At 50.7% G+C, this 22,935-nt stretch overlaps 2 protein-coding genes across 5 annotated transcripts in view; both read right to left on the bottom strand.

Moving 5' to 3' along the window:
• ATF6 (activating transcription factor 6) overlaps positions 1-10,296 on the bottom strand; it is a 71,279-nt gene extending 60,983 nt beyond the window's left edge. Inside the window, exons 1-7 of one of the 2 annotated variants that reach the window (XM_064719283.1) lie at positions 10,142-10,296; positions 9,984-10,048; positions 8,186-8,273; positions 7,773-7,867; positions 7,158-7,287; positions 6,705-6,911; positions 3,568-3,788 (exon numbers count right to left, since the gene is read on the bottom strand). In XM_064719283.1, coding sequence (XP_064575353.1) covers positions 3,568-3,788; positions 6,705-6,911; positions 7,158-7,287; positions 7,773-7,867; positions 8,186-8,273; positions 9,984-10,048; positions 10,142-10,211 — 876 coding nt within the window. In that variant the 5' untranslated portion in view covers positions 10,212-10,296. The remainder of the gene's footprint in view (positions 1-3,567; positions 3,789-6,704; positions 6,912-7,157; positions 7,288-7,772; positions 7,868-8,185; positions 8,274-9,983; positions 10,049-10,141) is intronic. The other variant, XM_064719282.1, reaches the window with a different exon arrangement.
• A 664-nt stretch (positions 10,297-10,960) lies between these two features.
• Positions 10,961-21,428, bottom strand: LOC135451069 (P-selectin-like). Of its 3 annotated transcripts, none has more exons than XM_064719918.1 (18): positions 21,408-21,428; positions 20,160-20,247; positions 17,570-17,959; positions 17,365-17,472; positions 17,075-17,257; positions 14,932-15,117; positions 14,612-14,797; positions 14,285-14,470; positions 13,967-14,152; positions 13,647-13,832; positions 13,330-13,515; positions 13,003-13,188; positions 12,684-12,869; positions 12,341-12,526; positions 12,087-12,206; positions 11,667-11,697; positions 11,412-11,467; positions 10,961-11,283 (listed from the first exon to the last, which is right to left on the bottom strand). In XM_064719918.1, exons 3-17 carry the CDS (start codon positions 17,955-17,957, stop codon positions 11,413-11,415), a joined length of 2,559 nt encoding a protein of 852 aa, XP_064575988.1. In that variant the 5' UTR covers positions 17,958-17,959; positions 20,160-20,247; positions 21,408-21,428; the 3' UTR covers positions 10,961-11,283; position 11,412. The 3 variants fall into 3 exon arrangements, with proteins under 3 accessions (XP_064575988.1, XP_064575986.1, XP_064575987.1); XM_064719916.1 differs by lacking the exon at positions 21,408-21,428 and adding an exon at positions 20,620-20,678; XM_064719917.1 differs by lacking the exon at positions 21,408-21,428 and adding an exon at positions 20,620-20,678 and having other exon boundaries at positions 10,961-11,241.
• Between the last annotated feature and the right edge of the window lie 1,507 nt (positions 21,429-22,935).

Raw genomic sequence — 22,935 nt, 5'->3', positions numbered from 1 at the left:
CCTTGTATCTACCTGCACACAGACAATATGCTGCTCTAGGGCACTGGCATCTTCAACAAAAAGTGGCCACAAGCTGTTTGAAGAACCATCCTTCTTGATGCTGCAGTTTGGTGACAAAGATGAAGAAAATGTGTTACAGTGCATTAATGTTCTGGGTTGCCTCCATGTTGGTCTAATTGCTTTTTATAAAGATCATTTATTATATATGTAGCCTGCTTTCACCAACCAAAGTCCATGAAAGTGAAGCTGTTTGTACTTACTCCAGTTTCTCTCTTTAGCATGGGGTGGAGAAAGAAAATATTTTAACATATTTTCATTAACACTAAGCTTTGTCTTGAATTTTTTAAGTGCAACATTTAACATAAAAAAGCTTCTGCAGACATATAAAAACTGGACCAAAAAAAAGATTCAGGCTAGCCAAGAATTGCAGCATACAGAACACACCAGTCTAGGGCCAGGATCACTTAAACTGTTCAGAGATGAAAAAACAAGGCATGAGTTCATGCAGCAGCTTTGGCTCAAGTTGTGTGCTATTCCAAACAAGGAGTTACATTCCCCTTTCAAAAAAGACATTCTGCATTTTGAACTCCGAAAAGACCAAACTGTTTTCATCCATTCTTGTTTACAGACCTGCTCAGGATTATTCATTACTGGACAGCTTTTAATTACATGTCTGGAACCTCTGGCAAATCTACATGCTTCCCTGAAGAAAATAAGGTGTTAGAGCACCAGTGCAGTGGCTCTATACTAAAAGTACATCCTAACATATATCTGTCACTGTTTCAGACACTGCCATCTACATTTTATGTGTCACTTATCCAGACTGGTCTACTTTACTTACAGTTGCCCAAATGCTGTGAGGAACAGCAACTCTCCCCAGCTGATTCCAGGTACTCTGTGCAGTAGCTGCATTTCAGTATATGCCTCACCAACTACATTTTGACTAATTTTTAAGCCCTGCTGAAATGAAATCCAGTATTTGTGTCCCTAAGTTATTTTGTTTTAATTTACAATCCTTAAACGGCTTAAGGTCTTTCTTGGTCAGCCCTCCAGGTCTTGCCTGGCTTTTCTCAGGGAATATGCCACAACTGCACACCCAATCCCAACTAAATGTGATGCAGGAAATGGAAAGAGCTGTGTGAAAGTGCTACAGGAATGCTGAACCTGGAAGCAGCATGGTAATCAGCATCACACAGCTGGCCTAGCACCAAGGTAAATATGCCCCCTGCCCGAGCATTTTGATACTCAGGAGGGAAAGGAACTAATTTATAATGTCAGTCTGCTTCAGCAACGTTGCTTTGCACAAATGCTGAACCGAGATTAAAGGTAGCAAACAGCTCTGCTAACTTCTTTTACAGCCTCCAACTTTTAAAATTGTATCGTATTGATGTTCCACTCAAGAGAGCAACTCCTGGTTCTAAGGAAACACAGACCATAGAGGGAGAACTTGGCCTTAAAAACAATCAGTAATTAGTGATGCAACTTCTGCTTTCTAGCTTTGAAAACCACACCACCACTAACAGAGACACACACAGAAATGCTGTAAATATGGGGAACTGGCAGGTTCATTGCAAAGCCTTGCTTTAAAGAGCACTAACCAGATTCAGATTGTCCTCTATCTTCAGAGGTTTCACAGAGTCACGCACTTTACAAATAAACACCGCCACCTCCATTTACTTCCAAAGAAAACTCAGTTATGAGCAAAATTTAACCTCCCTTCCAACACAAGCTGTACTTCTGGAAGCAAGAATGTCTCTCATACTCTGAAGAGTTTTTGTACATGTGCTGGGAAAGTTGACAAAGAGCTGAAAATACAAACCATTCAATGTAGCATGAGCTGGCTTCTTACCTCAGCTTATGAAAGCTACTGTCTTTGAAGATGCATCTTTGATTGCAGGAATACAGGACATATGCAAGGTTTTTTTGCTCTAATGGAAGTTCTGGGTTTTGTCTCTAACTCAACAGAACACAACTTGCTTAATGAGTTTACGTCACACAAATATTACATAACGTACAGCACAGAAATGAGGATTCTTCAAATAGAAATCCACACTTATGCTGAAGTTATTTTGCATAATTAATCTTTTCTAGATTTTCTGTATTCTGGCACTTCCTTCATGGCTGGTGGGCTGCACGTATGCCACCAGGACACACGGGGCCTAACACCTACAGCTAGCCATCAGCTTATACCAATGTAATCCACTGCCAGTCTGAATGTTAAGCTAACAGTTTATCCCTCCTAAATCCAAAAGAAAGTCCTGCAGTGTTTCTCTTTATCCTGCAACATTTGCTTAGATTAGGAAACAATAACACGTGTTGCAGAGCTCAAATGGCAGTTCCCTCTGTGCAGCCCTGAGCACCACATACGTGTCCAAGGCAATCGGGAGATGTTTTAACCCTGCTGGCCCCAGCTGAATCCCAAAACATTTGTTTCTTCTCAAAGCACTTTTTCACAGCATGTGCCAAAGAACAGCTGCAACTGTTTTTTCATGTTGTAACAAACACAGGTAAGAAGTGCAGCATTTCGCAAGTCTTAAAACTATTTCCCTAAAATGGCTTTGTGTGGAAATACCAACACAACCACCCTTGGAAACCAACACCTGCTTGGTACCCCAGCTACACATTTGACTCCTGATGTCGTGGATATGGATATGTATATGGAATATGATGACAATGAGGGGGTTTTGTCAATTAACCCTTACATTCAGACAATGGCAAGGTGCCATGCTAGCCCTGCTTACAGGGAGTCACAAATCAAGTGACTGCAGGTCATTGATTTGTGGTCTCTCAACTTAACTTCGCATGATGGGCAATTATCATTAAAAAATGCAGCACACTTAACTGCCCTGCCTTCTACAGACCTTTGCTTTCTGCACTTTGAATATCAAGTTTCCACTGTACTCTGGCTGCTAAACCATTGGTAGCACAATATTTTCATTACAAAACGCAGCCCTTTACACCTACTTTACACCTACTGCTTACTGTGAGCTACTACTGAAAAACTTACTTATTCACATTGTAATTGTTGAGAGCTTAGCCCTCTTCTACTCATTCAATAAATGACCAAAAGGGAGCCTGAAGAGACTAGGATCATATGAAACACAGTAACTGAAGTTTCTAAAAGTTATTAGTAAAATCTGGGGAGATAAATGGGTATGGAAAGAGAATGAGGCATTGAAATTTCCAATTCACCTGCTTCCAAAGAAATGTTTTTACTATATGGATTAGAAAAGTGATTTAGCACTAACCAAAAATCAGATCTATCAAATTTTCCTGTATGTAAGAGAGGTCCAGCCACTGAGAACTTGCACTTGAGAAGACAAGTTACAGTAAATGTCAATCAGCACTGTCTTCTGCCACTACACTTGCACACCTGCTCTGCAGCTCCAGGCAGGCCAGCAGACATTTAGCTGCTCCTCCGTGTTCTGTGCCAAGCTGCTGAATTCCCTGCTTACAGCTGGAAATCCTACTGAGGGTTTTCCTGAGACTCTGAAGGGACCATTGGGTCCCACATGCAGGTAACTGCAAGAGCTGCACAAGCCTTGGCCAGCAGCTGTCAGAACTTACATCCAGCCCCATGGCCGGCGAGCTGCTCTGGAGCAAGGGCTTCGTCACCGGGATTTTGCCGCTGCTGGAGCCGCTCCCAGCAGCTGGAGACAGAGCCTTCACCGTGTGGTTCTGAAGTGCTGGGGCCCCTCCAGTGACTGCAAGGACTGGCTGGGAGGCAGGAAGCACCCCAGAAGCCTGGAGCTGTACCACAGCAGGCTGGGGCAGCACCACAGATGGACCTGGAACACAAGAACAGCAGCGCTCAGCATAGATGGAATGGATTTATACATCACCACTTTGCAGGGGCATACTGCTATCCTCTCCTGCCCAGCACAGCTGATCTCAAATCCATTAGTATATTCCACAGAACAGGAATGGAAAGAAGTTGTTCCGAAGTTTACAAGACTCTTAATCCATCTCGCAAATCAAAACTACAGACATTAAAGGAATCCAATAAACCAAGCTCTGTCTCAAAAGCTCTTCAAAGTTAATAAAATTCAACACTTGTTATATACATTACTCAGTATTGCTAATACTTGAAGCACTCTGAACAACCTTTTCACAGAATTTAGCCAACTTTCCTCAATCCTTCTTCTCCCTTTTGTTCATAAGTACTTTATTGCTGTATTCAATGGAAAACTTACAACACAGAAGTGACTCAAGCAACATAGATCAATTCAAACTAGCAGTGAGATGGAAGATGAACAAAAAAGAGCAATGCAAGTTATGCTTTCAAAACTTATGCTGAAGCTTCAATTCACTAAGACCATTTTTTTAGAAAAATGTCTTATGCAAGAAAGTTTATACACAAGCTGAATTGAGCTTTAAGAAAAGCCAGCAAAAAAAATGAGGTAATTTTGACAGTTTGAAATGGAATTAAAAACAGTCACTTCCAACAAATTTCAGTCCAACAACTACATTTAACTCAAGCAGGTGCTTGAGTAATATTTTGCTGTCTGAAAACACATGAATGTCTCTCTAATCCTTTGTAACAGGATGACCTCGCCAGCTTTCAGAAAGAGCACATTCCAGCTGAGCATTCCAACCAAAATGCTCGACAATGGATTACAGCACTTACCCAGCCTTCTGGAAGGTGAAAAGTGAAGTAATTTACCTAGTGCCAAGATCCTATGTATGGGGTTAAAATAGACCTTTTTTTTTTTGCAGGCACAATCTCAAAGACATCATAACTTAGTACAACCCTGTTTAAAAATCTTAAATGATGAATTTGAGATTATTTCAATTTTTTTTTATGTATGAAAGTGATGATGCTCTAAGACCATGCTTTTGCCTTTAAGCATTTATAAAAGAGGCTGTGAAAATGAAATTTCTCATGCTTCTTTTAAGATAATGGCATATTTCAAACTGGCACTTCCAACTTGTCATATGCAGGGGATTTAGACAGATGAAAAAAGATTCTTATGGTTTTTATTATGGAAGCTCCACAAGAAAAATTTTAAACATGACTTAAGTTAAAGGAAAGCATGGACATACTTTCTCAAAAGTATTTCCTCTATACTGTCTCACAGAAACTACTGTCCTGACTTTTTTTTCAGGGAAAAGGAGAAGCTGATCTTCAGAGTACTAGACTTATATCCAAAGAAATCCATATCCCCAGCATTCCTTATTCCAGATGGTATTTTATCAGCTGGAACATCAGGAGGAATAAGAATTAGGTCACGTTGACAATGCTGACCTGTGTTTTAAGCAGTCTAGCAATCTTAGGCACGTTACAACAAATGCCAGCATCTCCAGATTTGGCTGAACCCCTGATGGAAGAGAAATCAGTAATGGAGACAAATTTTTCCCAACTGCAATAATTTCTAGATACGTGCCCTTAAGGATTTGTCTCCTTTTCCTCCTTCCGTGCCTCAGCACCCGTGCAATCAACTGCAAGAGACTGTGGCCATCAGCTGGTGAAACGAGCAACTGCACATCCAGAAATGAAAGCTCGAGCCAAGGATCCAGAAATGAAAGCTCGAGCCATGGATCCAAAATAAAAGCTCGAGCCATGGATCCAGAAATGAAAGCTCGAGCCATGGATCCCAGAAATGAAAGCTCGAGCCATGGATCCAAAAATGGAAGCTCGAGCCATGGATCCAAAATGAAAGCTCAAGCCATGGATCCAAAATGAAAGCTCGAGCCATGGATCCAGAAATGAAAGCTCAGGGCGTGGATCCAAAATGAAAGCTCGAGCCAAGGATCCAGAAATGAAAGCTCGAGCCATGGATCCAAAATGAAAGCTCAGGCCATGGATCCAAAATGAAAGCTCAGGCCATGGATCCGGAAATTAAAGCTCAGGCCATGGATCTGGAGATGAAAGCTCGAGCCATGGATCCAGAAATGAAAGCTCAGGCCATGGATCCAGAAATGAAAGCTCAGGCCATGGATCCAGAAATGAAAGCTTGAGCCATGGATCCAGAAATGAAAGCTCAAGCCATGGATCCAGAAATGAAAGCTCGAGCTGCTTCAAAAACCAATAACAGGGTAAATGTAGCAAAGAAGAATTATCACGGGGCAGGAAGTCACTTTCCTCTTGTTAACATCACCAACTTTTCTAACCTCTGACACAGCTCTCAATTTTTAGCAGATTTCACAACATTCTATTTAATGCTGTTTTAGTGAGCTAAAAAGCCATAAACCCACGCTCCCTCCATCCTGTGGAAGAGTTTCATGTGGGTAAAAAATGCTTATATCACTTCCCCCAAGCTTTCCAGCTTCCTTCAAGCCATCCTAACTGATTCTACTGGATCTTCCTTCAGTTATGACAAGAACAGCACTGTAATCACCTTATGCACCACCTGACATTGCAAGCAGAGCAGAGCAAAGCATCCCTACAGATCCTTCCAAATCAGCAGTTTTATCTCCACAGCTGCCAGTGTTCAGCACAGCCTCTGTCTTCCAATCCAAATAATGGAATTATATAATCCAGCCCTCCATTTTACACAATGCCCATGTGAGTGCTGCTTCTCACAGGACAGGATGAGAGGAGTAAGGCCATCTTCTCAGCCTAAAGCTTTTCCAGCAATGCATGTAGGACCCTTTTTTCTCCTATTCCTCCTCTTTCATACACCAAACCTAACTTCATTCTACCAGCCAACCCAAACAGACAATGCTACCACCAAGACCTGGCTCAGCCAAGACAATTCACCTACCTTTCGGAGGTGCTGGCTGGATGTTGACAACTGGCTGATTCTTTGGCAGTGGCACAAGTGTGGGAAGAGTCTGAATAATGATGGTTTTAGCTGGGATGCCAATGTTAGCCTGAGCTTCAGGCACAGCAGGCAAAAGGGGTTTGGGTTGTATCAAAGGCCTGGACACTGTCTGACCACACTTCTTCAGGCTCCTTGCAGAATTATTTGCTAGAAAAGGAAAAAGAGTCAGAACTGGACCAAGAGGCATAAAATACATAATTCAAGCTATAATGAAGTAGCTTTTAATGCGGGGTTTTTGATCCATCTATAATATCTGTTGAAAATAAACACACCTGACCAAATACTTAAGTAATAAATGACAGGACTCTAGTGTCTGTTAGTTAATAGTATTAATATGCATGCAAGACAACACACATATTATCTATAGCATGAAAGTAACTCTTTCTCTCATACCAGATCGAGAAGAAATGCTCACAGCAGGCTTCTTCCCTCCATCTCCTTCAGGGGATGCAGGGCTTCTGCAGTTCTTGCTGTAGAGAGAGATGGGAGACATCTGGGAGCTACAGCTGAAGTCCACATCATCCTGCAGACAGGAGGCACAGGAGATTAACACTTCAGAAACTCAGAGCAGTATCTACCAGCACTTGAGAGTCTATCTGCTTCTCATCACATCTGTGTTGCTGCTGCAGCCAACAGAACAAAGGTTTTACTCTGCAATTTGATTCTGCCTAATGTCAAGTACCACTAAAAAAAACCCAACAAGTACTTCTCCCCATCAGCAGAGCAATGGGAGGCAGAGGCCAACCCTGCTAGACCCAGAAGCCTTTAGAAGGCATTTTGTTTGGCAACAAGACTACTGAATATAGACGAGGAAAGAGAGCTGAACATGTTCTTATTCGAACAGGTCACAGAGAACAGATAAGAAAACACCACTGACAGGTTTTTGCCAGGGTTGGGAAAATAAGCTGTTTCCTCTTATGCCATGAATTTGGCATAAGAGGAGTAAATCCCAGGGCTTTTGGTTTGTCAGAGCTGTTGCTGTGTGTGTTACATGGGGGGTTTGCATACAGGCACGTTCTGCACTGGAGAGTCCACAGCCGGTGGTGAAGGGACCGAACAGCTGGAAGCGGCTGGCGATAAAGGCTCTGTCTTCACGTTTGCATCTGCAAGAGGCACATAAAGACATTTCACTGCACAAGTTTGTAGCAATGGGAAAAGTAAAGAACACACTGTCCCACACCAGATATTTAATTCCCAAAGCAAGGCACAGCAGAAAATGTAAGGAGATTAAAGGTATTGAACAACTTGGCCCGTAGGGCAGCCCTTGCCAGCTGTGTCCATCTCCTAGAGAAACACAGCCTATCTCTCATCACAGAGCAAAGGCTGCAGGGCATCAAACAGTTCCACATGAGTTTTAAGAGCTCACCCTTGTGGGGCAGGAGGAGAAGAGCAACATCTGCAAAATACAGGAGGTTAATTACCTGCATAAGCATGGCCTGTAATATTCCAAAGGTCCGAGTCCCAAGACATCAAATCCAAATCAAAATGAAAGTTATAAAGATCATTTTCCTGAAATGACAGTTCAGAAAAAGAGACAAGACAAAAACAAAGATGCATTGATACCATCAGCAATTATGTTCACATTCCTACAGGTCCAGAAAAAAAAAACAAATAGCATAACTATCAATCACTTCAGGTGCCTTAAGGTATGCAGAGAATGAAGTCCTTAAGGGAGAAATTCTCAACTGAAACACACAAAACAAGGCTTCTTTTTAACTTACACTAGTAGGAAGGGGCAGGTCAGTTTAAGATCATCACTAATTTTCATACTCTTCTTTGTAATTTTTATAGCAAAAGTTTTAAGTTCATTGAACCATCTCACAAAAAACAAAAGTCTTAGGCACCTGGTGCCATCCTCTCCTTCATCTGCCTTGAAAAATTTATTTCATGCTTTTCCACCACTACATCTCAAAGCACTTTACAAACAAAAGCAGCACCAGGGGCAGTTTACCAGCAGGAAAACAGACTCAAGACTGATTAGCCCAAGACCAGATTAATGGTATATGTTAGGTCTCCCTATAATTGAATACACCAATGTCAACAGCTAAAGCCAAGGACACCAGTTTCCTTTTCCAACAAAAATCAAAACAATCAGGCTAAAATCACTCCATACATATTATTTATCATATGCCCTTTAAAACAACAATTGGGGTTTTTCTCCATTTATTATGCTTGTGCGTATGTAAGTCTCAGTTTCCCATGCAAATGTGGCCCTTTATAAGCACTTGCATGAAAAATACAGACATGACATACCCAGCTTATACAAATATATAAGAAAGATTTTCCTGAAAACCATGCTGCAACTATACCTTCCCTTATACTCTCAACTTGCCCTGTGAAGGGAGGCTCAAAAAGCCAGCAAACTGCATAGATAATGGTATTTTTAAGTTAGAATGAAAAGAAAGCTTATCAGAGCACATTTAAAGGAAGAATGACCAAAGAATCGCAATGTGAGCTGTGCATTAAGAGCCCTCACCCAGGCACGTAATGCTGACCTGCTGATGGGGAATACCTTTCCCTGTGCAATCAGTCTGTTCCCACATTTTCTCCAGTGACCGGTTCTACACGGGTAGGAATGCTCTTAGAACCTGGGGTTCACATGAGATGATAACCCAGGCTTGTGCTGGAGGTGGACTGGGACACAGAGAGCAGAGACATGGCAGGGAAGAACATGGTAAGGACAATCCACGAGGTGAATGCCCCGGGAGAGAAAAAGTAGTATGGACAAGTGGGCAGTGAAAACGACAGGGATTAATGCAGAAGGCTGCAAGCATAAGTTCTTTTGAGAAAATCCTACATTAAAGAAAAAAACCAATAAGTAACCTAATAGGCAAAGGGATAAAGAACAGCCCGGGTGGCTGTAGGTGGCTGTAGGTGTAACATACCCACCGTTCTCCCAGGCAGCCCCGAGCCAGCGCCCCCCCAGCACTGCCCTGCGGGGTTCACCTTCACCGGGGCAGTGACACCGCCACTCGCCCTCGCCGGCACCTCGCATCCTTACCCTACCGCCCTGCCTGGCACCCTTACCCTCACCCCCTGCCCTGGCACCCTCCGCTCCGCTCCGCAGCCGTGCCCGCAGCGCTGCAGCCATCGCTATCTCCGGGCGCAGGCCGGGCGGCCACGCTCTCCTGCCAGGCCGCTCCGAGGCCCCTCGAGCCGGGCCGGGGCTCTCACCGCCGGCACAGCGCGGACCCGGCCCCCGCCATCCCCGGTACTCACGTCGGGCTCGTCCTTTGGGGCCGCGGCGCCCAGCAGCTCGCTCAGCTCCTCGCCCAGCACAGCCTCTGCGGAGAGAAAAGGGCTCAGCGCCCGCCCGGCCCCGCCGGGGAGCTCCGCGCCGGCCCGGCCCGGTCCCGGCCCCGCGAAGTCACGCTCACCCCAGTCCAGGCCGCCCCCCGGGGCGGGCAGCAGCCCCGCCGGCTCCCACTCGGCCTCGGCCGCCGCCATCGCTTCCCGTTCCTCCCGAAACACACGTCTGCTTCCGGCAGGGCAGGGCCGGGCCCGCCCGCCACGGCGGCCGCCGGCGGACACTCGGCGGCAGCACGGGCTCGCACGGCCGCTCTGAGCGCTCCGAGCTCCGCAGAGTATCACGGCATCAGCTCGGCTGGGAAAGACCTCTGAGATCAGCATGTCCAGCCTATGACCCGACACCCCCTTGTCACCCAGACCATGGCACTGGGGACCCTGTCCAGTCCTTAAACACCTCCCAGGGCAGCCCATTCCAGTGTCCAGCCACCCTTTCTGTGTAAAATTCCTGTGAATGTCCAACCTGAACCTCCCCTGGCACAGCTTAAGGCTGTGTCTTCTTGTCCTCTCAAAAATAACGTGGGAGAAGAGGCCAAACCCCACCTGGTTACAATCTCCTTTCAGGCAGTGATAAGGTCACCCTGAGCCTCCTTTTCTCCAGGCCAAACAACCCCAGCTCCCTCAGCCAGTCCTCATCAGACTTGTGCTCCAAACCCTTCATCAGCCTCATAACCTTCTCTGGACATGCTCCAGCACTTCAACATCCTTCCTGAACTGAGGGGCCCTGAACCAGACACAGCAACCCAGAAGTGGCCTCACCGGTGCCAAGTCCAGGGGAAGAATCACTTCCCTAGTTGCGTTGGCCACATTATTTAATGAAAACTTCTCCCCACGCCAGGCACACAGGAGGCATTAGTTAGAGAAAGGTATTTATTCAGATCCCGCTGACACAAGCTCATTGGTAGAAGCGTGAGTGGAGCAGCTATTGGGGAATGTCCAAATTCCTGGTGGGAGAATGTCCAAGGGCTGGGTGGCAGGCTGCCCTCAGCACATGGCTCTTGGTCCCTGGTGGGTCTCCAGCAGCCTGCACTGGAGGCAGCTCCCCTTGCCAGGGGAATGCTGCACACGCAGCATGGTGGCAATGTCCAGGGGCAGCTCTGGTCCAGGCTACAACCACATACAGCCACAGGCATGGAGTCCCTTTGTGCTCCCACAGCAGCTCCTGCTGGGCCTGCAGCCCTGGGGGACACAGTAGGTTTCAGTCTCAGGCAGGCTGGAAGCACAGGAGAGATGAAGCTGGTGTTACCCACTCCAGTCCCAAGGGGTGTCCCCTCCCAGGAGCACCCCTGCCACCCAGGTGAGTTTTGAACAGGGTGCTGCGAGGGTCTCGCCCGGCCCCACCTCACAGATTGGCATCATATGCTGAGTTGGTGAAGGTTCCCGGCGCTCCCAGGTCACTGGAAGGCAAACACAAGGATGTCACCTTGGGGAGTGCAGGAGTGTGTGAAGACCAGGAGTTAGCACAGCCCTGTCGGCCCCAGAGATGCTCCCGTAAAAAACCAGCCTCACACAGGCAGATCTGGTTGTCAGCAGGGTGAACATAGGGCTGTGACAGTCACAGGGCAGAGCTACCCTCCTGCAGAGCACAGCTCTCACCTGGTGTGTTTCAGGAGCTTCCTCTTCTCCTCTGATAGCAGCATTGAAATGGCCATGGGCGTAAAGCACATAGAAAAGAAATAACCAGATCTGTTTAGTGAAGGTCACAAGAAGCTGCAGCAGCAGCATCTGAAATTGAGCGGAGTTGAGCCGGCATGAGGTGGGGCTGCCTTAACAAGGATTTGCTGCCTTCTTCAGAGTGATGATGTTTATCTGGCTCTGCCCTCCAAACCTGGCTGCTGACATTTTTAGCTGGACCAACTGCCAAGGACCCAAACAACTCAGCAAATAAAACATGTGAATGGAGGCAGTCACACTGCTAAACACTTCTGATCACCCCAGCCTCCCCTGGGACTGTCACCACCTTGCCTGAGAGCCCCTGGCCAAAGCTAGAGTGGGCTGCAGGAAGCATTTCTGTACCTCTGTCACTGAGCCTCTTGGCAAGGAGGGCAATGAGTCCCCCAGAGAGCACAAGACCAGCTACTGCCAGGGCTGAGCCGCTGCTGTAAGCCAGGACTTGCTTTAGGAAGGCACCATCCTCTGAAACAAAGCCACAGAGCCACGTGTTGGAAAGTTGTCAGCACTTTGCAGCCCCTGGGAAGTCTCCCTCCACCACATTCAAGATGTCCTTGGAGGAAAGCTGGAACTTCCACATGCTAGAGGAGCCGGGGTACCTGCACAGACAGGGGGATCCCTGGTCCAGTTCCCTGTGGCCTCACACTGGAGCACCTCTGCACCCATCCGAACAAACCCCTCCTCACAGGAAAAGATGCACGTGGAGTTGTAGGTGAAGTTCCCATGCACATGAGAGCAGCTCAGGTGGCCTCTGCTGGGGGGGGACAGCACTGGGCAGCTGATGGCTGCAGACAAAGCACAACAGGAGCATCAGGAGGACAGGACTGATGGCAATGAGATGGGGTTATGTGGGCTGGAAAGCCAGGGCATAAACTGCCATAGGCCAGGGTGCTGGGGAGAGCACTCTGCTACAACAGATCCGTGTGAGATCACAGGATTTACCTTCGCAATGTGTGGGGTCCCCAGTCCAGGTCCCCAGGGCTGTGCACTCACGGCTCTCCGGCCCCTTCAGCACAAACCCCTTCTGGCAGGAGAAGGCACACGTGGAGCCAAAGGTGAAGTCCCCATGGACGTGGGAGCAGGCAGCCTGGCCCATCTTGGGGGTGGTCAGTGCTGAGCATTTGATGGCTGCAAGAGTAAAGAGAGAGGGACAGCTCAGAAAGGAGCCTGGGAGACCACACTGCTGGCACCAAGGGGCTGGGGACACATCACAGTGTCACCCCACAGCCAGTGACACCCTGAGCTGTGGCAGCAGCTCTACCTTCACATCTTGCTGCATCCCCTGTCCAGATCCCCGTGGCTGTGCACTTGCGACTGTCTGACCCCATCAGCACAAACCCCTTCTGGCAGGAGAAGGCACACGTGGAGCCAAAGGTGAAGTCCCCATGGAGGTGGGAGCAGTTCAGCTCTCCCTTTTCTGGAGCTCTGAGCACTGGGCAGGTGACAGCTGCAAGGACAAAGAAACATTTTCAAGCTGAAATGCGGGTACTACAAGGCTAGACTGTTGAAAGAACAGGACCAAGAGGGTCCTCTAGTGAACATCCCTTGCTCAACATAAGGCCTGTGACACCTTGAGCAGCAGCAATACCTTCACAGTGTGATGTGTTCCCAGTCCAGGTCCCCAAGGCTGTGCACTCTCGGCTCTGCAGCCCCACCAAGGCAAATCCCGTCTGGCAGGAGAAGGCACACACGGATCCATAGGTGAAGTCGCCATGGAGGTGGGAGCAGTGCATCTCCCCCTGGTCTGGAGCACTGAGCACTGGGCAGGCAATTGCTGCAGGGCAAAAAGCACTCTTCAGGCAGAAGCTTGGGGACTATGAGGCTGAATTCTTGTGATGAGAGAACTAAAAAGAGAATATCCCAAGGTATGCCCAAGGCCAGTGACAGCTTGAGCAGCAACTCTACCTTCACATCTTGTCGCATCCCCTGGCCAGGTCCCCATGGCTGTACACTCACGGCTCTCAGGCCCCTTCAGCACAAACCCTGTCTGGCAGGAGAAGGCACATGTGGAGCCAAAGGTGAAGTCCCCATGGAGGTGGGAGCAGTTCAGCTCTCCCTTTTCTGGAGCTCTGAGCACTGGGCAGGTGACAGCTGTAGGGGTGGAGAAGCACTTTGAGCAGGAGTCTGAGGACTACAAGGCTAAACTGTTCATCCTGAGAAGCTTCAGGGGAACCCTAGTGTCACCCCATGGCCAGTGACACCCTGAGCTCCAGCAGCAGCTCTACCTTCACAGTGTGGCGTGCCCCCTGTCCAGGTCCCCAGGGCTGTGCACTCTCGGCTCTCCGGCCCCTTGAGCACAAACCCTGTCTGGCAGGAGAAAGCACACGTGGAGCCAAAGGTGAAGTTGCCATGGAGGTGGGAGCAGTGCATCTCTCCTTTTTCTGCAGCACTGAGCACTGGACAGGCAATTGCTGCAAGGACATAGAAACAGTTCAAGGAGGAGTCTGGGAACTACAAGGCTAAACTGTTTGGTCTGGGAGACTGGGGAAACCCTAGTGTCACCCCATGGCCAGTGACACCCTGAGCTCCAGCAGCAGCTCTACCTTCACATCTTGCTGCATCCCCTGTCCAGGTCCCCAGGGCTGTGCACTCTCGGCTCTCCGGCCCCTTCAGCACAAACCCTGTCTGGCAGGAGAAGGCACACGTGGAGCCAAAGGTGAAGTCCCCATGGAGGTGGGAGCAGTTCAGCTCTCCCTTTTCTGGAGCTCTGAGCACTGGGCAGGTGACAGCTGCAAGGACAAAGAAACATTTTCAAGCTGAAATGTGGGTACTACAAGGCTAGACTGTTGAAAGAACAGGACCAAGAGGGTCCTCTAGTGAACATCCCTTGCTCAACACAAGGCCTGTGACACCCTGAGCAGCAGCAATACCTTCACAGTGTGATGTGTTCCCAGTCCAGGTCCCCAAGGCTGTGCACTCACGGCTCTGCAGCCCCACCAAGGCAAATCCCGTCTGGCAGGAGAAGGCACACACGGATCCATAGGTGAAGTCCCCGTGGAGATGGGAGCAGTGCATCTCCCCCTGGTCTGGAGCACTGAGCACTGGGCAGGCAATTGCTGCAGAGTGAAGAGGTACACATCAAGCAGCAGCTTGGGAACTGGGAGACTAAAATTCTGGGACCACGGGGCTGGGGAGCACCACAGTGTCACCCTAAGCCCAGTGACAGCTGGCACTCCAGCCACAGCTCTACCTTCACATCTTGCTGCATCCCCTGTCCAGGTCCCTGTGGCTGTGCACTCACGGCTCTCAGGCCCCTTCAGCACAAACCCCTTCTGGCAGGAGAAGGCACACATGGAGCCAAAGGTGAAGTCCCCATGGAGGTGGGAGCAGTTCAGCTCTCCCTTTTCTGGAGCTCTCAGCACTGGACAGGTGACGGCTGCAATGGAGAGCAGAGCTCAGAGATGGGATAAATGAGGTTAAATCTAATAATTCAGACTGGATCCAAATCAAATCTTACCCACACTCACCTCTTTGAAACTGTATTTGGTACAATGATTTTTCTGCCCTACAAGTGATTTCCTCAGGGGGACACAGTTGCTGCTCTGCCAGAGCCCTGTTTATCCCTTTCACTACCCTGGGCCAAAGCCCCTGGGAGGAAGGACCGCAGCTGCTGCAGTCCCAATCATCTCCCTCCCTTTACTGGAGCAGAGGCCAGCCTCTGTCCTTGTCACAGTGACAGGAGGACAGCTTTGGGACTGTAAAGCACTGCCATGGCTAAAGAGGTTGTATACCAGCCTCCCCTGCCTGTTCCCAGGGTGTGTTTTGCTGCATGCCAGGGTGATACCCAAAGTTTTCTGGGGTGAGTGGCTCTGCTGCCCGTGGGAGCACCAAAGGTCAGTGCCAGCAGGGCATTACCACCACCAGCCAGCTGAGACAGACTGCATTCACTGCATCTTCTGCTTTCAAACTGACACCAAGCACTTTCCTGGGTAGACTTTTCCTTTTGTAGCTATTTTACAGGCAATTCTGGTTTCCCAGTCTCCAGAGGTGCCTGTTGGTGAACATGCTGTGCAAGTGGGAGCAGCTGACCCAGCCCCTTTGGGGGCCAGCCAGCAATGGGCACACAATGGCTGCAGGCGAGCATGGGGCAGAGTTTGAGGCAGGACAGGCAGCCTTGCCCTCACAGTCCTTGCTGCACCACCAGCCTTGCTCTGCTTGTTTCTGGAGTAAGCCCAGCTGGCAATGCTTGCTAACATCATTTTGTTACCAGCACAGGCGACCAACTGACTCATCTGATTGTTTGCAATAAAACAAAAAATCAATCATATTACAGCCAGCAGGAAAAAAACAAGCTGGGAAAGCAAGCCTCTAGGAGCCTAAAAAGCCTGGAGCACACAGGCTCAGCCCAGCTTGTCAGTGGGGATTTTTGCAAAATTGGGAGCCATCTCCTGCCCTTGCCCTGCTGGAGATACTGGTTACAGAACAGTTGCATCACATCCCCTTAGCTGCAGACAGTTTTGCTGGTCTCAGCTACCTAAGGTCCTGGGTTGGACCACAGGCCCAACCAGCACAGGCAGCAGCAGCAGCACTAACTTCAAGGCAGTTTTTTTTTTTAAAAGAATATATATACAAAGATGCTTCCCAGTCCCATTCCTTCCCAGTCCCAGTTGTGTCCCACGTCTGCTTGACTCACCCCATCCTTGTGCAAGGCTGTAGGTGTACCACACAGCAGCACAAGAAAGGTGGAGCAAGACTCTTGCACCCCCAAAAAAGCCTGGCAGTTCTCTGGGATGCCTGGTGCCTGGCTGCAAACCCTCAAGCCACTGACAGGAAGACTTTCTCTGCCCCTGCAGAATAACATATCACAGCTTTCTCTCCTTTGTGGTTTCCTGCCACACTCTGTCCCACCCAGCTTAAATCTAAGCTCATTTCATGAGTCCTTATCCCTGTTCAAGGTGGCCCACCCCTGCCAGGATACACCCTTGCCCTGGCTGTGGGACAGAAGCCCCTCTTTTCTCTTTCCCAAGATGCCAAATGCCTTCCCAAGGCAGATCAGGTGGGCTAGGGGAGAGGGACACTGCCACAGAGTTGACAGAGGAGCCAGGACACCATCCTGACCCCACGCTTGGTGCACACAGGGTGCTGATATCTGAGTGGGATTCAGGGCAGCAAACATGGGCACTGGGACAGCCAGGCACAACAGGGCCTCACAGCTGCTCTGCCCATTGCAGCCTCCTCAGGGAATCCCACCCCATGATGCAGCACCAGGAGATGCTTCCACAGTAGGCAAGGGCGCAGCAACAGTTGTCTGAACAGCATTGGGCACATGGGGCTGGTTCCTCCAAAGCATCAATGCTGCATCCCTGAGACCCCCAACCCGTGCCAGGCCCTACCTGTGCAGGTGGGGATGTTTGCTGACCACTCCTGGGAAGGCAGGCACCGCAGCACGCCCGCCCCTTGCCGCTCAAATCCCTCGTGGCACCCAAACTCACAGGTGGAGTTGTAGCTGAAGTCTCCGTAGGGATGGCTGCAGTTCATGGGCACTCCCTTGGGCTCCAGCTTGGCACACTGCACAACTGGGAGAGACACGGTGCCACAGCCCATCAGGAGCACCGGAACCCTGCTTTGTCACCAGGGCTTGGACTCTCCAGCAGGGAAGGAGGGGTGGGGATGGATGTCTCACCATCTGTGCACTCAGGGCCGTGAAAGCCGGGGTAGCACTCGCAGCGGTAGCTCCCAATAGTCTCCACGCACTCGCCACGCTGGCTGCACAGGAAGGGCTGGCAGGAGGCTGCACGCACAGGGGGCGGTCATCAGGAGCTTGCTGACACCCTGCCAAGGTGCCCAGCCCACCCAACCCAGCTCCGGCCCGCAGTGCCCCTGCTCACCCCGGTAGCACAGCGCCTTCTTCTTCCGGTTGCAGGGCTCGTCGTTCCACTTGCCGGCCTGCTGCGGCCGCTGGATGTAGATCTCCACGCAGTCCTGGTTGGAGCGGCGGTTGTTGGGCTCCCCCCGTGCCCAGTTCTCTGCCTCCTTCGACAGCGTCTTCCCGGTGCCCACCCAGGTCCAGATGCCGCCCAGCTTGCGTATGCCGATCCAGTAGTAGCGCCCGTGGAAGGGCAGGCTCTTGTTGAGGTACTCGATCTCCTGCTGGTTCTGGATTGCCACCAGGTCGGTAAAGAAGGTCTGGCAGAAATTCCTGGCCTGCTCCCACGTGTAGTCCCCTTGGTCACTGTAGTGGTAGGTCCAGGCACCCACCTGCATCCACAGCACCATGCCTGGGAAAGAGGATGAGGTCTGGGATTGGTGCAGAAAGGATGGCAGCTGGGTCAGGGGTGGGATCCCTTGGGACATGAGGGTGGGCTAAGCCTGACATCGTGGCCAAGAGATGCCGGGGACAGGCTGGGTGAAAGGATTGGATGAAGGGGTGACTGTGGAAGAGAATGGGACTCCATGGGTACACAAAGACGTGGCAGAAGGAGATGAGGACAGAGGGGGATGGCACAGGGACGAGGAAGGTGGAGGTGACAGGGTGAAGGCTGAGATGGGGGAGCACGGGATGAGGCAGGCAGAGCACAGGAGGCAGAAGAGCCCTAAGCAGTGATGCCAGCCCTCCTCCAACATAAGGATTGAAAGCTCAGCCTAGCGGCCCTCTTCCCCTGCCCACAAAAGCTTCCCAAAGAGGAAAGTCCCACTTCAAGATGGTTCCATAAACACAGTTCCTTCCTTGAGTGCAGATGTGTATACTTCAGTTTTCTTGCTTTACCCCGCTACGTGAGAGCCAGATTGGAGCAAGGCAGAGCAGCAAATATGCCCTCACCCCCAAAAGCATTTGGACCCCAACCTGCTCATCTGAGACAGAGATGGTCTAGAGTCTTGTAAAACTCAGTGTTGCAAAACAAGGTCTTTCAAAAACAAGCTCATATTATGGTCATACCCAGCAGCCAGGGCAAAGCCAGAAAGTAACTGGAACCCACACCCAGAAGTGAAAGGTACTTTGCTGAAACCCTGCTCTTATTTACAGCATTTCACACCACAACTTTATGCAATCAAAGGGTTTTAGCCACAGAAAGAAGCTTCCTCCATTCTCCCCAGGAGCAGCTATCTCCACAACTGCAGAAAGTGATGTGGGGATATCATATCTCCATCTGTGCAGAAAGGGAGATGAGGATCAAAGTTCGCTCCAAACAACCAGCCTAGCTTACGCTGTATCTCAGGAGAGCATTTTATCATGCTGCAGTTGTGCAAAGATCCAGGCATTGCAGATGAGATGCAAATACACGTCTTCTAAAGCCTAATTAGGGCTGTACTTTGGTCCATTGTTATACAATTTTGTAAGTAATTTCCCATAATTTGTCTGGTTTTTCTTGTGAAAGAGCAAACTATCCTCTTTGTTCAATAGAACTGAAGCTGGGGAAAATGTGGTTCCCTTTTTACCTTTTGGGAATTTGGGCCTGCAGGACGGGAACTCAAGGCACCTTCTGGGAGCCTGCCCCATCCTCAGCTCCCACCAACCTCCTCCTGGCCCCTGCTGCTGCCCAGCACGGCTCAAGGCTGCTACCCTCACACAGCCCATCCCCAAACTGAGAAGGACCAAAGTTTGACATCTGCTCCATGTCTGTCCTCCACATGCTCTCCTACTTCTGTCCTCCAGCTCCACCAGTTACACCTTCTCTATGGCACAGCTCATCTCCCTGGTGTTATGCTACTTGTCCCTGCCCCACCTGGTGCTGAGTCCCCAAATGAGTGCTGTTTTCCTGTGGTTTGACCCCTTGCTCCTATGGCAGCCCTGATACCTCTTCCTAGGGTGGTGCTCAGCAGTTGAGGTGCCTTTGCCTTGTTGTTTTCTCTCAGAGCCAAATCTCAGCCTCCTCCTGACACTGCACTTACCTCATTTCTGTTCCTTAGCTCAGTCACTAAGGTTCTTAGGAAAATAATTCAGCTCACAGAGGATTTCCAGGAACAGAGCAGGCACCCCAGTAGGTTTTGCTCTGTGCAATACCAGTATGTGAAGGAAATACTCTACAGGCAGCAAAACCAAGTTAGTTGCTGTACTCCTGATGTCAATTAGCAGCTCTAATTCTGTGTGGTGCTGCCCCAGCTGTGCTATGAACCCTCACACCCATGGTGCTGTGACTCCCCAGCACGGGCATGGGTGTGGGCGGTGGGTAGAGCTGCCCTGCCCTTCCCCGGTTCGCAGTGCAGTTCACAGTACCAGTTGCCATGCTGCATTTGGGGAACCAAACATCCTGCAGGGACCTCAGCCGTGGCCTGGCCCTTCCTGGGGGAGCACAGTCTGCCTGGAGGGAGCTGGCACAGGCAGGGCCAGCCCCCTCCTGGCCCAGAGGGATCCAGCCCTGGGGATGGGCCGCTGAGCCCCCAGAATAACAATGCTGCATTTCTCCAGTTTCTCAGACCTGCAGACTCCTTGGCAGCAGGGTCACACTGGGCTTACTGAGTGGGTGGTGGGTGGCTTACCCCATGTGATGGCAGCGATGCCCAGGGAGGTGCCAGGAGAGCCCAGAGTCCGTGTCCTCCTGGCAGACTGCAGTCCCACAGCAGCGCCCTGAGAGAGAGGGAGACATGAGCGTGCACATCCCAAGGGGTTCACACCTGCACCCACACCGCTGCCAGGCAGTCCTGGCTCACACAAGGGCAGTCGCTCGTGGCACTGGCACGCAGGCACACACGGTGTCCTGTGCCCTGGAGCCCCTTCCTGCCCAGCCAGGGCTGGCACCTACCTCTGCAGTGCCCTGTGTGCCTGGCAGTGTCCCGTGAGCCTGGGGTCACTCGGGCAGGGTGTCCCCGGGCCAGCGTGCACGTGTCCCACAGCCCCCAGCTGTGGCTCCTGTCAGTGCCTGCCCACAGCCCTGCCCTCCCCTGATCCCCTTGTCCAGGCACACCCTCAGCCATGCCCGAGGAAAGGAGCAGTCCTTACCATGTTGGTGCCGCGGCTGCCCCGTGCCCAGCCCGCAGCGGCTGTCCCTCGGTGGGCAGTGCTGCTCACGCTTCCTCCGAGCCTGCAGCTCCCTGCCCCCGGCCTCTTCCCCTCCCATCCCAGCCCCGCTGCCAGCCCACATCCTGCCCCACACCCCCGCCCTCCCCTTCCCTCTCTAGCCCCAAGAAACCCTTTTCTGAGCCCGGAGCTGGAGGCAAACAGTGGGGTCAGCACTGGCCACAGTCCTCATGGACCTAGCTTGGCAGCAGCCCCATGGCATGGGAGCTGGCTGCATCCCCGCTGCCATGGGGACATGACAGCCACAGGAATGACCCACAACAAGCCAGGATTGCCCAAGCACCTCAGAAGGAGGAGAAGGGCCCCCTGAAAAGTGTTCATGCCCAGAGCACCGAGACCTCTCTGACCCACCATGTCCATGTGGCAGCACCCACGCTGGTGGAGGAGAGAGGAGGCTGAGGTGTGATGAGGTCCCTCGGGGGCTGAGTTGGACAGTGGCTCACCACCTCTCAGCTCTATGCCAGACACTCTCCTCACATGCAGGTGTTTTGCTCTGGCTGTGAATCTTCATATACCATTTATAAACACTTACACAATGTATTTTCTGTCTTTGCCTTTAAGTCTTTATGAGAAAGGTCCAGGAATATGCCAGAGGAACTTCCCCCTGACTTATTAACATCCTTTAGGAACTTCCACCAGTGTTTCAGGAACATGTCTAATTGTGTCCACCGCCCCTTGGATCATTATAATAATTATAAATAGTTTCTTACCCTGTCCTGCTCGTAAGTAGAATTGCCTTGGCCGGGTTTTCTACAGAAATTACTCTGCTCACTTCCAGCTAAAGCCAAACAAGAGCCATGCAGGTCACATGCATTTTCCAGTTCCAAAGAAATTGATGCTGCTCCACCAGGACATTCTAGACAAAAGGAGGAACCCATTCCACAAGAGCCATAACCCAGTACAATTATTTTATCATTGGCCAATATAAATGAACCTTGTTTCCTGTCTCTGGATCTCTTCCTTGAAAAATGTTTTAATGCAGTTGTTTCTTTCTATGGAATTGCTGAGTCTGTATACCGAGTAATTCAGGAACACTTGATTTCTAGCAGCTCCTCTGCCAAGAGTGGTCAGTTATGGGAAGGGAAGGAGCAGCCAGGCAGGCAGAAAGGCTGAGGGGCAGCTGCTGGGGAGGAGACCAGCACCAAGTGCTGAGGGTCACCTGGCAGGGTGGGAGCTGCCCCTCCTACTGGTGAGAGACTGCTGGGACTCAGAGGGATGTTCATGGGTACACAGCCCCAGGGTAGGGCAGGCTGTGCCCCTGCCAGTTTCACTTCTGCTGGAACCCAACATGGCAGGGCAGAGCGGTAGAAAAAAATACTCCCACCTTTATTTTTGTAACTACAAATAGTTGTTGGTATTGCTTTAAAAATGGAATCAAGGTGTCTGAGATGCAGAGGCTGTTGCTGCTGCGAAGACAGAAAATTATCAAGTTCGAGCTCTGTGTGGAGGCAGGTGCCCCATGCCTGGGTTCAGAGAGGCAGTCCTACATGGCAGAATGGATACTTGGCAGGATGGAGGCTTGCTTGGCAGGTAGTGGAAAAAAGTACACATGGTAGAGGGGAGAGAAGACCCGAATCAGCTCTGCTGGCAGCTGGTTAATCACCAGGAGCCCTTTCACATCTCAGGTTATTTCCAAGGCTGGCTTCCCTGGAAGGGATTCAGGGTGCTGCAGAGCACATGCTCCTGCTGGATTCCTGCTGCTCTGCTCACCAAGGAAGGGGCTGAACAGTGTGGGGGTTTCCCAGATGTCAGGATGGTGCATCCTGTCCCCCAACCATCCCTCCGAGGACACGAGGCAAGCTGCCAGCCAGGGCTTTGCTCAACACGGGCTCAAGGGAGCAGGTACAAAGACCCTTTCCTGTGTCACCCCTGCCCTGTCCCTCCAGACCCAGGCACTGGCATGTTGAAGCGCCTCCTTTGCTGTGCCCCGGTGCTGAGCAGCCCTCGGGGCGATGCTCTCAGCGCCCCGGAGCCGTGCCGCGGGCTCTGCCCCTGGGGAAGGGCACGGCCACGCGTTGTTTGGGGCAGAGGCTCCCGCCCCAGGCTGGCACAGCGTGTTCCCCTCCTTGTGCAATGTGCCCGCAAACCGCAGAGGAACCGAGTCACCCGACACGGCCCGGCGGCTCGGCTGCTGCCCGCGATACAGCGGGCACCTTCCTGAGAGCCCCAGGGCTCACCAGCCCCTGCAGGCACCCGATCCCGCCCGGCAGGGCTCTGCGGTGCTGCCGGCCAGGACAC

Source organism: Zonotrichia leucophrys, chromosome 8 (genome assembly GCF_028769735.1).
Source record: "Zonotrichia leucophrys gambelii isolate GWCS_2022_RI chromosome 8, RI_Zleu_2.0, whole genome shotgun sequence".
Lineage (NCBI taxonomy): Eukaryota > Metazoa > Chordata > Aves > Passeriformes > Passerellidae > Zonotrichia > Zonotrichia leucophrys.
This window is presented reverse-complemented; position numbering and strand designations above follow the sequence as displayed.